This window comes from Thermobia domestica, chromosome 9 (genome assembly GCF_964235325.1).
Source record: "Thermobia domestica chromosome 9, izTheDome1.hap1.1, whole genome shotgun sequence".
In the NCBI taxonomy this organism is placed as follows: domain Eukaryota; kingdom Metazoa; phylum Arthropoda; class Insecta; order Zygentoma; family Lepismatidae; genus Thermobia; species Thermobia domestica.
In genome coordinates, this window is record NC_137462.1 from 5,225,328 (window position 1) to 5,242,728 (window position 17,401).

Below are 17,401 nucleotides of genomic sequence, written 5' to 3' on the forward strand. Positions count from 1 at the left end.
ACACTTTTTTGCAGGGGAATGTAGTCCAGCAAGCAGAAATGTGTTATGTCCCGTTTCAAAGTTATGACGACCCAAAGTCCCACTTACAGGATGTGCTCCACATGTTGCCCGTTTATTGCAACACACAACCGGAGTCTCTTAATCCAGTCCTCCTGAACCCGTAACAACGCAGCGGGGCTGATGCTATCACAAGCGTCCTGAATACGTCCCTGTAGGTGTGCAACATCCAAATCTTCTTCTGATACACCAGGTGTTTTAAGTGTCCCCATAAAAAAAATCCAAACGAGTGAGGTCCGGCGACCGGGCTGGCCACTCCACAGGGCCTCAGCGACCGATCCAACGTCCAGGAAAATGTAGATCCAGGCATTCCCGCTAGGCAACGAAAGTGCGGTGGGGCCCAATCTTGCTGAAAATATCGCGGCAAGGTGGCATCAGGGCGGAGAAGCAACGGAAACACGAACTCCTGTAATATGTCCGGATATCGGACACCATTTACAGTACCAGGAATGAATAAGGGCCCTATGATCGACGTGTTCCATATGCCACACCACAACATGATATGAGCAAGGGTAACCCTCTTGCAGAGATTGATCGCATGTGGGTTTGCATCCAACAAATATAGCATGTTCTGGCGATCTGTCGGCAACATTACCAGTTACACTGAATTTCCTAATGAGATAGCTAACAGTGTTGTGGCTTATTGCAGCTCTTTCGTGGTGGCGCCCGTTGAAGTCCTGGGCAATCACACGACTGCTTCTTTCCCTAGACATTAGGTTGATTTCAATTCTTTCCTGCTTCGTCAGTGACATCTCGCTCTACCTGCAACGAAAAGAAAACCTGTCAAACTTGGGGTGTCACGTCTTTCTTTCAGCGTTAGTGCCATGTCGCTCTCCCTGCAAGGAAACAGAAAACCGTCAATTTTGGAACGGGAGATAACGCATTTCTGTTTGCGGGACTGCATTCCCCTGCGCAAAAAAAAAAAATTGTTAATTGATGTCACATGCCTACCTTCCCATTTGAAAAAAAAAACTGGATCCAAGATGGCCGCCATTCATCACGCATGCATCAATCGGTAGCTCCTTTACCCAAGTTCGCCCTCTGCTAGTCAGATTAGCTTTATTCATGTTTGTTTCCTAACTAATCCACTGTACTAAGACTTATGGACCACCCTGTATAGCCCGCCGTACATTCTCACGCAGGTCTGTTCGCAAAGCTTATACGTTAGCTACTGAAGAAGGCACGCGAACTTTGAGCTCGGGGGAAGGCAGTGCTATGTCACATTTTCTAACTTTGAGGTAATGCAGTGCAATGTAATGATACATAAAAAAACAAGCTTCCCATATCTCCAGGTACATCTCCCAAGTTAAAATATGGTCCGGTCCCAACCAGAGACGTAGCTAAGGGAGGAGCATCGGCCTTCTCAAATCTTATCTTGGCCCTCTCAAATATTTATTTAAAATTGTTACAAATTATTTTTATCTGACAATAAATGAAGATTTACAGTAAACTGAAATTATTCGTACTTCTAAGAAAAGTATTTTTTTTTAAAAAAAAAATCCATTTTATAGGCTGTTTCTTAAACGTTAAGTGAACAGTAGGATCAGTGAAGAGTATAGGATCAGTAAGTTTGGGGGCTGGGCGACATCTTCGTTAACATTGCGAGGTTCTTTCAACCCTTAGAGTGATTCCAATCTTATAGTCGCCTTGAAGTACTAAAGACTAAAAGTCTCTGCGAATGCACTTTTTGTAATCAAGACAAATCTGAAAAGTCGATTCAGCTCAGAGGCTAGGAGGATGCCCCCACCCCCACTCTGGGTTTTGCAGCATAGTATTTTATATTTCAATTGTTTTAGAATGTATTGAATGCAGTAACGTAGCGTGAAGTTTGGAAATGGGTGGGCTGAAATTAGATTCTTAGCTAGAGGGTGGCTAAGAGGGGCTTAATCCCCTGAAACTTGCAATTTTTGTTGTATGTATGTATGAGTGTAAAGTGAATTTAAGCTACCCCTCCCCCCCAAAAAAAAACTATCCCGCCCTTATTTAAACGATCTGACTACGCTGTAATACTTGATAGAAAAATGCTAATTCATGAAATATGTTTCATACAATGCAAGAAAAAGTATAAGAGTGGTTCTGCTTCATATTTCCCTTACACATGCGATTTCCTTACATATGCAATACTCGTATATCACACATACACTGTATTACTGTTTCAAAGAAACAAATAAAAACGGATAGCTATAGGACGATCTTAGTGTAACTTCTCCAAATCATAGACAAACTTAAGCACTTCACCTACAACACATATCAGCATACTAATGGAAAACAGTGGAGCAGTAGCTCACAGTCAATTGACGATTTTTACAGAAAACTATTTTTAGACTGAAAGTATGGAAAAAAAAAAAAAAAAGAAAGAAAGAAAGAAACTATAAATCTGAGGTCTTCTTCAGTATCGATCTTCGAAAAACTTACGGATAGCAACGCAACGCAAAAAATACAACATAATTATCGAAAACTAAAATGTTAATTATCGAAAACTAAAATGTAAAATTTTACACTGTGATAACGCAAACCAGTACACAATAAGGTCCCTGATGAATTAATACTATTCATAATAACATAACATTTTTATTCTTTCTGTGTCTCTTTTTTCTGTCTTGGTCAAAACTCGTTATTGAATGTGAGCTTCTAAATTTTTCATAGTCTCTGTTCTATACTTTCTTACAAGACTGCATCCTGTCGCTTTTGTTTCGTCTAACACCCGAAAGGCTAGCCTTTCGTCAACATTCGTCCACTTTCGTTGCATCATGAATTTGTGTATAGCTCAAGAAGTTTTCGTGTGCTGAGGGTGGCGGGTGAGTGATTGTCACTGCCCCATTTCCTAATTCCATGAGAGAAGCGGAAGGCTAGCCGCCGATAGCCTTCAATGCGTTCTTGCAGAATCTTCGCTTCAACTCGCTTGATGTTTAAACAGCGTATTATAATATAAATCCATTTTAATAAAATTAATTGTATCAATATCCAAAAGCAACATTTGAGGCTGATGTATAAATAAATGGATAGGCTAAGCCTTATAACCTTAATGGACACTGTCCCTGATTGAATGTAGATTTACTTTATTTTTATTGTGTTCAACAACGATTCTGGCAAAACAGAGAATAGAATGTCAACTATTTAGACCCTTATCTGTGCCGGCAACAGTGCGGCTGAGCGGAAAGAGTCCACAAATGTCGGGGGTACACAATATAAATATATATCGTGTTTCAACAGTTTTTCTCTGTGTGGGTGGGTGTGTATGTTACAGCAAATATCCGATTTTGGATGCTAACCCCGCACTGTGTTCGTACACTCATGTCCAAAATTATTGTCGCATGTATATAAATAGGTTATTGTGGGAATACAATTTGATAAAGAATTTGTCCGGTATTTCTTATGTTAGTATGTATATAATCGGAAAATGCATGTATGTGGCAAATGTCATGTCAAAAGAGCAGTAAATAAGAACAATAAAACGAAAATAAAACTTTCTTGTCCATTTAGCAACATTTTGTTTTACTCTTTCTAATTTTCATATTTATGATTCTTTTCCTATGAAATTTACCACAAATATACTTTGCCCGATTATCACGATAATTTCAAAGTTTGTTTTTCATTGTTTTTAGGAATTGCATAATGTAGACAGATCTTTAACACATTTTTTGATGCACTGAAACATCAGCAGTTGCCAATTCAGTGTACTAATATATGAAAACTACGATTTCCCTAGTTCCCCCTTACAGAGACCTCATCCGATTAGTTATCGGTGGAAATGAAAAATTGTTTTTTCTGCTCCATAGTTTCCAAGCTACTCCAACTAAAACTGAAAATTAACAACAGAACATCCATACGTATGAGTTAGGAGTCAATTTACATGTTTTGAAAAAAAAAATTGCACCGTCGGTTACATCTGGCAACATTGTGCGGTTCCTAGTGTAGTTCAATCGTTGTTTCATAGTTTAAAACTATATGCATGAACAAGGCTTCATTTTGGTATAACTATTATTTGTGTACCGCTGCCGGTTTAAAAGTTATATTATCCCAAACTCCAGGTTGCATTGTATATTGGACACCCTGTATTTATAAGGTGATTGTGTGATTCATGACAGTTTCGATGATGAATCGATCCATTAATTGGCAGATAATAGTGGCGCTTGCCGCAAGCAAATAATTACTATGAAGCAATACAGTACTGTGTGGATTACCCTATATATTATTGCGCAAGTTAACGTCAGTGACGACGTTAGATTGGGCATTGGGACGGTCTCCCTGGTGGTTGTCCCTCAGACGTACAGTAATGTAGATTTAGTAATATAGAACTCCTCTTTCTATATACAGAAAAAAAGTGTCCCTGAAAGAGTTCCTTTGCCCCCCCCATCTGCCCCCTCGCCCTAAGAAATTAAGGGTGACGTTGTCACTGATTCAGGAAAATTCAGCGAGATAGATCCATAGTTGTATTTTATTCTTACTATTACTATTATGTTACTGAAAACGTGAACAGTATAGGAACTATTAATGAAATTTCTCCGAAGGATGCTTTCAAACAAGTCTTTGTTATATCGGTTGCCAATCTAGAAGACACGTTTGAATACTTTGAATAAATATAAAGGCTTCTGTGGAATCAACAAACCATCTGAACCGAAACACATGAATACGGGGAAAATAGATCATGGACAGATTATATTACTTTTTGTTTTCATGCGTTATGTTGGTTGTTCGACAAGAAAAGAAACAAATCATCTTTTGTTCTGAGTTTATAGAGCTGTTTCCCCAAGGTCATTATTTCAAAGAAGTGAACATTACGTCATGATCGGCACTTGAGCACAAATCGATGATAAACGTTGCTTTTTAGTTGGGTTTATAAACCTCATTTTAAATAATGGAAGCTTAAAATAAAAGTAGTACTGCGACATATATTTACGTAGAAAGGAGTTGTTAATTCAGCGATTGTTATTGGGTTGTGGGAAAAATTTCGTGACAAATTGCTTTTTCAATGCTTCCTTATTTATACAGGAACAAAGATCAGTCAATTAGTTACTCGAAGGAGTATAAGGGTTGCCAACTGGCCGGAAGTATTGCTGTTATTTTGATGAAAGCCGGTCACCAGTACAAACTCTTACCAGCCCGTTTATGACCGGTTTTTTGAACTTTGTATCTACTTCGAAACAATTTCATCTAGTTCGAAGTATATATTTAAAAAGTAACTTTCATTCTGTAAATCCAAAACTGTCACCTTTCACCATTTATCAACGATTAACATATTTTGTTCATCTGTTTATATAATTTTAAATAGATGACAAGGATTGTATCAGGGAAAACTTGAAATTTACTTGTAAGGAATTTTATACATTTATTGAGAGTGAAAAAGGACTTTAAAAAAATTCCTGGAGTTGAAGTATAAGTTTAAATAATAAATTTGATTTTCCAAATCCAAGATTATCACATAAATATTAATATACTTTTGTTCTTCTGTTTCGGTAATTTTAAAGAAGTTAAGAAATTACTGGTAAATACAATAAAATGATCAGTGCCGATTTCAGTTGATCATTTATAGCACAATGTATCTATTAAGCTTATTAGTGAATGTATTAAGGATATGTAGAATACAGGAGCTAACGCACTTTTGTTCACGATAGTACATTTCCTTCCCAAGGATGGGTCCGATCAGAGATACTTCACACTTAGACCTATATCATAGGGAGTCTTGAGGGGGTGTCGATTTTTTTTTTTGTTTATTTTTGTTTATTTATTTTCCCGAGTTGGCAATCTTAAGAAGTATTAGTATATTACAGGCTTTTGTATAATTTCATTACCATCTTTTATATCCAATGTATAAAGCGGTTAGTTGAATTACGTGTATTAGTTTACACATCTATTTAGACATTAACACTGGTATTCTTAATTGAAAGCTATTTTCTCCCAAAGAAAATATAAAATCATGCATTGAAAAAAGTATTCGTACAGCTGACATGTTCAACAAGATACATCTTTTCAATTGATTAATACTTTGTGAGGTTCCCTTTAGCAACTATATTTGCCGGAAGCCTTCCTGGTATGCAAAGAACCAAACTGCGTGCCGAATTTTATTTTATTTATTTATTTTTTTTTAGCTGGTACCACTGTCGCCACATGGGGGTCAAAGTTACCTCAAAAAATTCTTTGGTGTGTTGACAACGCACAGTGAAAACGAGAAGTCGTTGACTGCCATACAAAGACAGAAAGAAAAATTCTCATCGTACACACGAAATTATGGTACTTTCTCCGCTCAGAAGCAAAAATCAACAGTTGTGCAGATGCTGCAACTTCCCTAATTACCCTATTAAAACTTTCTGTAGTGCGTTGTGTTTGCCAAAGACGAGGTTTTCAGATACTGGTACGTTTGTTCCAACATAGACAACAAGAGGGAAAAGTAAGATATTTTCAGAATTTTTCACCTAAAATCGGGAATTAAAATTTTTTGTGGCTGGAAACATTGCTACCAGACAGCTGCAAACTATCCTAAAATAAACTTTGATACACCACTAATACATCCTAGAAGTATCATGTCTATATATAAGAAACAAAGCTTGTAATAAAACAATAGATTATGGTAAACAGAAAAGTAACATAAAAAGTCTAGGTTTAGAACCTAAATTCGAATTTTTCGTGCGGCCCTTAATTACCCAATTGTAACGATCTGAACTTTTTTTTTTTTTTTTATTCCAGTAAGGATTGATGTTCAATAGGATTTATAAACACAAATTTCGAATTTTTGGCTGAAAAATAAGGAAATTTTAATTTCACTAGTTGGCAGCACTGATTGAGAGTTTAAATTGGTCTAAAAAATTAGGTATACGTACGAAGTATGTACCTGACAGTTTCTAAGTAGATCTCTGTAAAACGAAAGAAGTTGTACTAAACAAATAATAAAAAAAAAAAAGAAATTCGAAATCGAAAATTCTCGGATTTTTTACTTTGGGCTCAAATTTGAGAGGGAAATTCGACATTCTGACAAAAAAAAAAAAAAATCAGGATAAACTATGATCCAACCATATTTATCATAGAAAAAATCATCCCAATATCTTAGTGTTCACACAGCAGAGGACTAAAAAAGTGACACACTCGTGTGCGTCACTTTCCCGACTCTTTGATGTGTATATAATGTCTATTATCATCATTGTAAACTGTTGAAAGATCAACGAAGTACGTGTTCCTTTCTCCTCACCATTACTACTGTTTTATCTGTTTTATATTTGATATTTTCATTAGCGTAATACTACTACTACTTAGGGATCAGTGGTTTACATAGATTTCATCAGGGAGGATTCATATAATCATTTTATATCACTGTAGGGCACGCGTAATGTTTGTATTTGTGTCTTAATAAGCACCCTGGACAATAGATTATGAAGTGCGTACTTTTTATTGCTCAATAAGCCGTTACATCACCCGGGCGCGGATTAGACTTGATTTTCTGCGACATACTGTCAATGTCGAAGAGAATGACGTTCAGATCCAATTTGGCTCATTCCTTGAACACCTGGCCCTACAGAGCGGCCAATGTAGGGGAATGTTGAGATCAGGCGAAGTCGCGGGCCAGCTGAAATGTGGAATGTTCTCATGTTCAGCAAAACATTCAAACATTCCGAGCAAATCCTGGCTCGGTGAACGTTCAGTTGTCTTTGATACAGTGACTCTGAGATGTGACCATCTCACAGAAACTGGATAAATAGCAACACCTCATTATTCAAAAGGGACACGTAATCCGGTCCATGTGGTTGGGCACCTCGATCAACAGACCCACACCGGCATTCGAAATATATCCCCACATGATACTACCCCTCCCCTTCTCTACACCCCTTTGCACACACATAGCTTTGTAAGGTTCTCCAGCTCACCTCATCACCCTGAAATGGCCGGCATTGGAATAGAGAGAGAACCAGGAATCGTCTGGACCAGAGAATGCGTCGCCATCGGTCTCTAGTTGAGTGGCGATGATCCCTCTCCCACGAGAGGCGGTTTTTCTTCTGTATGGCATTCATTCTGGCGCGTACCCTGGAACACGACTGAGTATGCCTACACCATGCAGTTCCTGTCTCAGGGTTAGCTCAGACTTGACGACTGGGTTCTGCAGCAATTTCTACCGGGTTTGGAACCGTTTAGTGATCCTTAATCTCCCCCAGACATCTACGGTCGCGCTCGGTCATGATGGGTTTCCTGCCATTGTTCCGAGAGGATTGATTTCTAGCAGACGTCCTGTACTCTCCATGGACAGTATTGATGTGGATTCGGACACGCCAACGAATTTTCCCAACTCACGCAGGATTTGCCATGTTCACGCCAGAAGATAATGGTTCCCTTTTGCAACTCTTGTCACATCTCTATACCCCATGGTTCAATCTGTAATGAAACAATATTGCATCTACATGCTCGTCTTACCAGCCGTATATTGTCACAAATAACATACAATACTCACATTCGCGGTATCTACAAGCATATTACTATGCCAAGTCACGTTCTTCAAGGCCTCTAGAATGACCACACTTTGTAATATTTTGTCGGGGGTGCTGTTAACTTCCTCCATAATATCTTGTGGAAGAGGGTGAAAACTCGGTAAACCATCCTTCATTTGTGTACGCTACTGTTAGGAACGATACTAGTCACTGCATCTACTTTCTCAGTCATTATATAAATCTTCGTCCCAGTCGCCATTGCTCTCAAAGAAGTGGAAGTAAAAACATGTTGAAATGCACGTGCAGTGCATTAATTAATAACCATTCATAGATCATAAATTGAAAGTCCTTTACGAACGGGAACAGCTCCGAGTAGCATTTGACATTCGTCATAGATTTCGTATAAAAGCGAAAGCAATGATTTTACAATATATATCTCTATCTCTCTCTCAGTAGTTTTTATGAATCCATTGTAAAATTAGATTTATTGTAACCGGATGAGATTAATGATCAAAAACTTAACAGGACTAGTAGAAATTGAAGCCGTACGAAATTCACATCATGAGATGGGAATTGCTTCGTTTATGAACACTGACACGGATTTAGTAATTACTTTAATGCTGTTATTGATGGCGTTATTCCAACAGAAAATGCATTTTTGTTTTCTTTGTTTGTTTATTCACAAATTCAACAATTCTTGTCCCCTCTCTCTCTCTCTCTCTCTCTCTCTCTCTCTCGCTTTCTATTCGTAATTTTTGTTTAAATGCCTTGATTAGAAATGTCAAATTGTAAACAGTTGTTTGTAAATGCCAAAGTGTAATGAAAATACTCCAACAGACTAAAATAATGTCATTTCTGCCCGTTACCATGATGACTCATCTCTCAATACAGGCATTCTTTTTGATGTAGTTTGTTCTGAATTTCCCCATGCTATCTGCTGCTTCTATCTATCCATCTATCTATCTACTAATATAATATCCCCGCGCCTTCGAAATGTGAATATTAAGAAGAATGGAGAGAATCAGATGTGAGATGTCGGAAATAGTGGAAGATAAAAGGACAATTGTATATGTAACTGGAAAGAGGAAGATAGATTGGTTTGGACATTGATTGAGAACTAACTATTATGAGGGATATGCTAGAGGGTGTGGTGGCAGGAAAAAGAGTGAAAGGGCAAAGAATGCTACAGATGATGGATGGACTGTATCAAAATAGAAAAGTCGTACGTAAAGACAAAAAGGCTAGCTGAAGACGTGTGCATTTAAGTTTCTCAGTTGAAGCAAGTGACCTGCCAATAATGACAATACTTTGTGATGATAATTAAGGTATACTAACAAACTCAATATATAATGTTAGACAAACTTACAGCTAATGTATGTAAATCAGCATGAAAAAATAATAATGAACTATATTTTCCGTACGATATCTAGAAATGGTTCTATCCTTGAATTAAAATGAAATAATACAATTAAGAATAAATCCAATACATTAATAGTATTGTAAATATAATGCAAATAACATGCATGCTATCACGAAAACAGTTGCTTATTCATGGTTGTAGTTTGGATTTTCCTCAGGTTTATGCTATTGTTTTCCAAACTAAAAACATTTTATTTAAAGAATTTACACTCTTAGATTCTTTCATATTTCTATATATAAGTATACCGAACAAAGAAGTCGCCTCCTAACCCCTGTAGAACTTACCTAAACCGCCATAACATCTGCTCTAGCCTGGATTCTGTCTGAAGTGAATCCACGAGGTGTGTCACATCGATATGTATCAACACAATTATCAGTAGATCCTCAATTTCAACAAAGTATGAGAATGCATATTTTTGTGCTTTACCCGTTGCTCATGGTAGACCAGTTGCATTGAATTTAAATCTGGGGACTTTGCTGGCCAGTCCATAACATTATATTACAGGGTGCCTGCATATTCATCAAACCTGGTGAACACAGCAGTTCTCATTTGGGAAACTGGGAATGTTTACTGTCGGATTATACCTGGTCACGGAGAATGTCCACAGAAATATACCGATTCATGAAAATTAAAGAAAAATGCTAATATTTGTTCTCAACAACTGTTTAATGGTCTGCAGCGTTTCGAGCTCATCCATGAAGCCCTGTTTCAACCTATGGGGGTAATTCCATAAATAATGTTCACTACTTTTTGTTTACTTACATGTTTAATTTTGTTGTCTCTTTACAAGTCTTCAATGCTTCTCAGTGCAGGGTGTCTATCGGTCACAAAAGTCATGAAAAGGTCACGAAATCAGAAACGATGCTGAAAGTAAAGTAAAAGTCACGAAATTAAGCCTTTGGGTTACGAATTTTTTGTTATCTGTACAAATATAAGTAAAGACTGGAAAAGTTTGCTCTTAAAACGTCAAAATTCACCGCCAAAAATGTTTACGATTTGCTAGCGTCTAAAGCCGATCATAAGCAAAGTACGGTTCTATCGCATGCGTGAAAATTCGGCCTCGTTCGCACTCAAATTCACTCTTGAGATTGTTCTTCTGCTAACATCATTGAGCAATAGCGATGCAAATCGCATCGCATTGCCGAAACCACCTACGTATCTTACCAGTTTATTCAACTGAGAAGACACCAAGTTTTTATCGCTCCAGGGAACAGCCTTGGAAAATAGAGATAACATAGATAGTTCTAAAGAATATAGGTACTGTTATTAGTTTTTGAATGTTTCGAAATTTTATGGTTTGGTAAAGAAAAGGTCACGAAAAAGTCACGAAATTTCATTTTAGAATTTTAGTAGACACCCTGCAATGGCAGTTCTTTTGTCCAGGAAACTTTAATATTTTATATAAGACAGTCATTTTTGTTGTTCATCTGTCGAGTGGCTAGGGTACTGGCGGCAGAAGGCTCTTCTAGAAACGAAAACTATCCACACATAGGTTGTTTCAGTTAATGGATCGAAGTCTGATGGACTCATGTTCGGACTCTACGGGGCATGAGGTAACACCTTCCAACTCTATTAGTGTAGCTTTTTCTTAGACAGTAGCGTACACTGGTTTATCTCCCTTTTTATTGCTGCACTGTGTATATTAATTTAAATTACCGTATTCTTTCCCATTTCACAAACGTTTTTACAATGTAGCAACGCCGAGAATCCTGCTGTATCCGATAGGCATGAAGAATCAATTGCTGGACCTAGTTAGTTACTATTTTACAAATGTTGTGCCCTAAAAATTAGAATTACAAATATTTCAAAAATACTGAAATTAAATAATACTAACTGAAATGCTCATTCTTCGCACGAAGAGAATAGGTTTGTAGAATGTATTTGAACCCCAAAATCCCCTTGGGATACACATAGGTTTGAACTGTCACTTAAACAACATCGGGAGCGCCAGTATTCACCTCAGTACCCCGAAAACCAGGGTTGACAAAAACCATGGTTTTTATTAAAAAAACCAAAAAAACCGGTTTTTATGGTTTAAACCAGGTTTATTTGGTTTAAATAATTTGCTCTTTGTATTCATATCATATATGGACAGAAATAAGTTTGTTTCGCCTTGATGTTATTATGTAACAGCCGGGTTATGCTGGAAGGGGTCACATAAGCTTAAAGCGGAATAAAAACTGCTTCTCGAGTTACATCCGAGAGAAATTGTCCTCCATTTGAACTCGGAACCAGGACTAATTGGCCACAAATGCGATACGTCTGCCGACTCACTCACGAAGAAATCCTGATAAAAATACGTTGTACTGACCTTACATGCTTCTTAATATAACTGTCAAGAGTTATTTCAGGACAAAAAGATGAACAGTTGCACAAGTGAAACCATTATACAGAATTACATATGGACAATTTCAAAATACTACAGAAGAACTAATTTAGTTCAAGTTAGTTAACAACGACTTTTATTGGTCCAAATTAAAGAAATACAACGACTTAATTTGCATATCAGTTAGAAAAGTGACTAAAGATACGAATTATTTCAGTCCACTTTGGCTCAGACTCATTTATACATAAATAGATACCAAAGATACTTCTCATTTCACTAAATGCCTCTCGTGGGGTCTGTATGACCCGACACACACACACACACAAAGTACGATGTATTTTATCAATAGTAAACATTGAAACAAAACAATATTTAGAATTTTTCTTTGATTGCAATTACACAACAATAATAACAGCTACAAAAAATCACAAAACGAACATTTATAAACTTATATAAAAAAGTTGCTTTTGTAGTATAATCTTTTTGAGTAATGAATGGGGAATTTAGGTCTGAATATAACACGAATAATGTACGGGAGTGAAAACTGATAACTCACAAATGTGTGTTCATCAAGATTTTACAAACACTTACACTTTTACGAATATTTTTCGTTTTTTGGTTTAAACCAGTTGTTTTTTTTAAAAAAACCAGCTGGTTTAAACCACCTTGGTTTAAACCAGCCAACCCTGCCGAAAACTATGGAAATCCTTCGTTTTCGATTATTTTTACTTGTCATCCCCTGCCGAAAAGCTCGAAGTTAGGCCAGGGTCCACTCATGTTCCAAAGATCATGAAAAACAGAGCAGCGACCTAGGAGTTATGTCGAACATCGTTACATTACGTGTTATTTGTATAGATTTTGGAGACCTACCTCACTAATCAGTTTAGTTACCGATTAAGCTTAGCGACAGATATGAGGGATCCTGAGTGTGAATCGTACGTAATCTTGAATAGAATAGTAACATATGTAGGACTTCTTTCTTTCATCCAAGTAAATTTATAGTCGCTATCGTATGCAGACCTATTCTTAATCTGTACAGAAATTACTGTATTTAATATTTTAAACATTATTTAGAAGCCGGGTAAAGAATGCTTTAAGGGCTATCGAAAATGAAGCACAGCCCCAATGAAACGAAGAAAGAAATGAAACATAATTATCTGAGGTATTGGGCTATGAACATGTCTCTTGTTACAATTCTGATTTCTTGTGTTTTGGAAGCATCATGTTTGGAATGTTATTCATGTGCTTATTACAGAGATAATAAGTGCCCGAATGATACACACACATTAGTAGGAGTGAAATCTGACAATTGCTCTTCTATTCAGAAGTTGTGTTTCACTGAAGTGATCTTGGATTTAAGAAACAACACAATATTTGGAGTTGAACGTGGTTGTGCTTCTCGAATTCTGAACAAAGAATATAAGACAGTGAATTTTAGGTTCTATATGCATAGTTGTACTGTTAATCTTTGTAATAATGTAAGCATTGACTTTCTGTTTAAATCTCTTCCGTCACTTGGCTGTGTAAACGATCCACTTGATTCTTCTGTATTCCTCATCTCTCTTCTCACTCTAGTCAAGAATAGCATATTAAAGTAAGTAAAAATAAAATACAAAGTGAATTATGACTTAAAAAAAAAAAATCTTCACTTCTCTTGGTTGTTATTCCCTAAGACGTTTTGCACTGTTATTTCGGTAAGTCTTTACTTTGGCCATTCCATTCATTTTTTTGATTCTTCGATTCAGTGATTCGATCTTTCGGTTCTGGTTTTGAGAACTTACCTGTTAGCCCATATATACAGTGGCGGATCCAAGGGAGGGCTATAGGGGCTACAGCCCCCCCCCCTTGACGCTCAGATATACACTGGATAAAATGGGCTTCAATCCTGCTTTACATTGGATAAAACGGGAAAATATGGTTTAGCCCCTGCCCAGACCCGTAGCCAGCCCAAAAACTTAGGGGGGGACCGGCTAAAGTTAGGGGGGCCCGATTCAACCATATGATAGTTCATCACCATATTATAGTTCTTTTGCAAGCCTACTGTAAAACTTTTAGGGGGCCAGCAAAAATTTAGGGCCCCCCCCCCAGACCCCTCGTGGATACGGGCCTGCCCCTGCCTTGATCATATCCTGGATCCGCCCCTATATCGATGTATTTTTAAAAATAAAGATGCTGGTACGCTGGACCTCAGGTTCATAAAAGTTAAATATTTCAGAATATAATAATAACTATTATTATTATTAATAACAATAATGTCCAGTACCATATCACTGCAATCTTGTAACCAAAAACTCTTGTGTGTGTATATAAAGATGCTTTAAAAATGTTTAATTCTTATACCTTAATTTTACAATACAATAAACGTAATTATAATATTTCTTAGTAATTAGTTTCTTGATTTTTCCACAAATAATGAATTTCAATAACAAAACACATACAGTACATTGTTCACATAATGGTCTTCAGAATACTAATCATCCCATCTAAATATTTTACAAACCTCTACTAAATTAATGGATAAACTGAGAAAAAAATCTAAGAATAGTTTTCACTTAATCTTCTACCTAATAATGAATAAAAACAATTTATACATTAAAACAGGAACTGTACAAAGACTCATCTGCGGAGAAAGTACACAGGTGGAGTGCCAACAGAAATTTTGTACAGGCTTTCAGTTTAGTCGAACTTCAGCGACAGACACATTTTTGGGGGAGCTCCCTCGTGGCTAAGCGGTTAGCGTACGCGCCTTTGACGTGGAAGACCCGGGTTCGATTCCCGGCGGGAGCTCATGTGGTTCGGATTCTACGTTAATCAGTAGGTTCACGTCTCATATAGCCTCGCTGCTGAACGGGACGCTAAACTAAAATCAAGTCGACATTTTTGGGAATTATTTCGTTTTGGGAGGTCAGTCTTTCTAGGAGGAAAAAAACATCGGTTCAGAGCCTTTATGGATTGTTACCGTGCGAAAAAGAATTTTGAAAAAGGTGGTGCGAGGACGTGCCAGCGAGCGAGAGACAGAAGGGCCCAAATATTTCTAGTACCTGGATACAATTAACTGACTTCAAGAAGGAACTAAGATTCACAGCTCTTTCTCTATAAAGAAAAAAAAAGAAAAACAATGAAAACTCGGTAAAACTATATGTTTAGTATTTGATATTTTCGAAATTCCTTGTCAGCTCCTTTTTAAGGACAAGAGGAGTGAATACTCCGTTCTCACTAAAAAGGTGTCGGTATGCCCTACCGGTACCGTTCCAAACCGCCAGAAATAAAACTATATATATATATATATATATATATATATATATATATATATATATATATATATATATATATATATATATATATATATATATATAAGTTAGTAGCTAGATTGGTTCCTTTCTGTACCAAAGCTTAATATTAAATTTACATAGTAACGCCGAGCGAGAGTTAGCGAGTGATAGCGGGTTAGAGCACTGCAGGACACGTTGTTTTGTCTTCGTTACGAATCGGTTCATTGAATAAAGTGAAGACTTGCCGTTATTTCTTCGCACATACGCAAATAATTGTGTTCAGATTGATATGCGTGTGATCTGCGAACTAACGTTCTATGAAAATATTTATGTAAAAGAAGAAAGAGGCACGAACTGTGCTGTAGCACAGTATGGTAGAGTTTGTATGTTTGTTTCATTTACAAGTACCTTAACATGGGTAGCATAGTGATCGAGTTCATGTAGCGCTTGTAATAGTTTCATACTAGTAACGCTACACTAGTAAACATAAGCTATAGTGCACTGTACGGAAATATTCCACCGACGGAAAGTATCGGATGCAGTTTTCTTTCATATACACTCGCTTATTTTAACAGTATTACAGCATTTTTAATGTTTTTAAATCTTGTTGACCTCAGGAGAGCGGAGCAGCAGACATATCGCAGACGATTTCAACGCTCATCACCCAGAACGGGAGCCCATTTCTCATAGTGTAGTGTGGAAAGTTGTGGCGAAATTTAAGGAAACCGGATCGGTGGATAACAAACCAAAATCAGGCAGACTGCGAACAGCGACAAACAAAGCTACATTCACTGCTGTGTTGGCATCATTCGCGAAAAGTCTCATCCGCTTAGCCCAAGAATGTGGTGTATTCCGTACGTCCATCTTATGAACCATATCTGTGCGTAAGTGGCACCCATACAAGATACAGCTATTCCAACATCTAACCGAGGATGACATGACTCACACCGCCGAGTCGAATTATGTGAGTGTGCCGCGGAACAAATCAGACAGAATCCAAGTTCGCATATGACGTCCTGTTCTCGGATGTGACAACAATCCATATTGTACGACGCTTCTCAAGTCATTGGCTCTCACAAAGTGATCGTGTAGCACGATGTGTAGGGTACCCGTGCTGTGGTTCCATTCTTCATCAAGGAAAATTTAAATGCAATTATCTACCGTAACATGCTTGAGGAGATCTTGCCGTCCGTTGCATTAGAGGATAGCTCTTTCACTGTGTTCTATCAACATGATGGGGCACCGCCTCATTTCGGATTGTGTGCTCGTGAGTACCTTGCCATCAGCGCCCGGGGCAACCACCACGCTCGCCTCCCCCTAGCTACGGCTCTGTACAAGTGACTATCTCCAAAGAACTGATACAGCTGGGCAGTTGAAGCTAATACATTCCCCCCCCCCCCATAAATGGTGCTGTATGCTATGAACAGCTTATTACCAGTGGCGCGATCGTTCAGTGTCTGGCTGAAAACTTTCGAAAACACCCTCGCATATAATATTAATTTTCCTTAATGCATTTGTGGACCAATTTTTCATGTCTTTTTCTGTTTTTACTGTTGGACAAATTATTTTGTTAGTATTGTAATTTCAGAATAGTATTAGGTATGAAACTCATTTTCTTTAATTATTGATATAAATGTATCTGTGTCTTGCAGTTATTTCTCGTGAGAAGTGGGAGAAAATGATGAACGCAAACGGGTGGAACTCAGTGGAGCTCAGGGACACAAGATATAACCAAATAATTCATATGGTGTCCGCTGCCAATGGAGCCGAAGATTTCTATTCGACAGAGGTAATGAAAAGTGTTAATGGGAAGGTACGCAAATGCACAGAGAGAAAAAAAAGAATCAGCAGGTAGCTTTGAGAGCTAGTAAGCCCTTGACCGTTCTTTCTGTAAAGCAAAATGTTCATTTGAAGC

At 37.5% G+C, this 17,401-nt stretch overlaps 1 protein-coding gene across 3 annotated transcripts in view; it reads left to right on the forward strand.

Annotated features, from left to right (window-relative positions):
* The window catches only part of Ttd14 (TRPL translocation defect 14), a 171,507-nt gene that overhangs the window by 122,104 nt on the left and 32,002 nt on the right, over nt 1-17,401 (forward strand). For all 3 annotated transcript variants that reach the window (XM_081770493.1, XM_081770494.1, XM_081770497.1), the window contains one exon: nt 17,139-17,275. In XM_081770493.1, the coding sequence (XP_081626619.1) occupies nt 17,139-17,275 (137 nt within the window). The remainder of the gene's footprint in view (nt 1-17,138; nt 17,276-17,401) is intronic.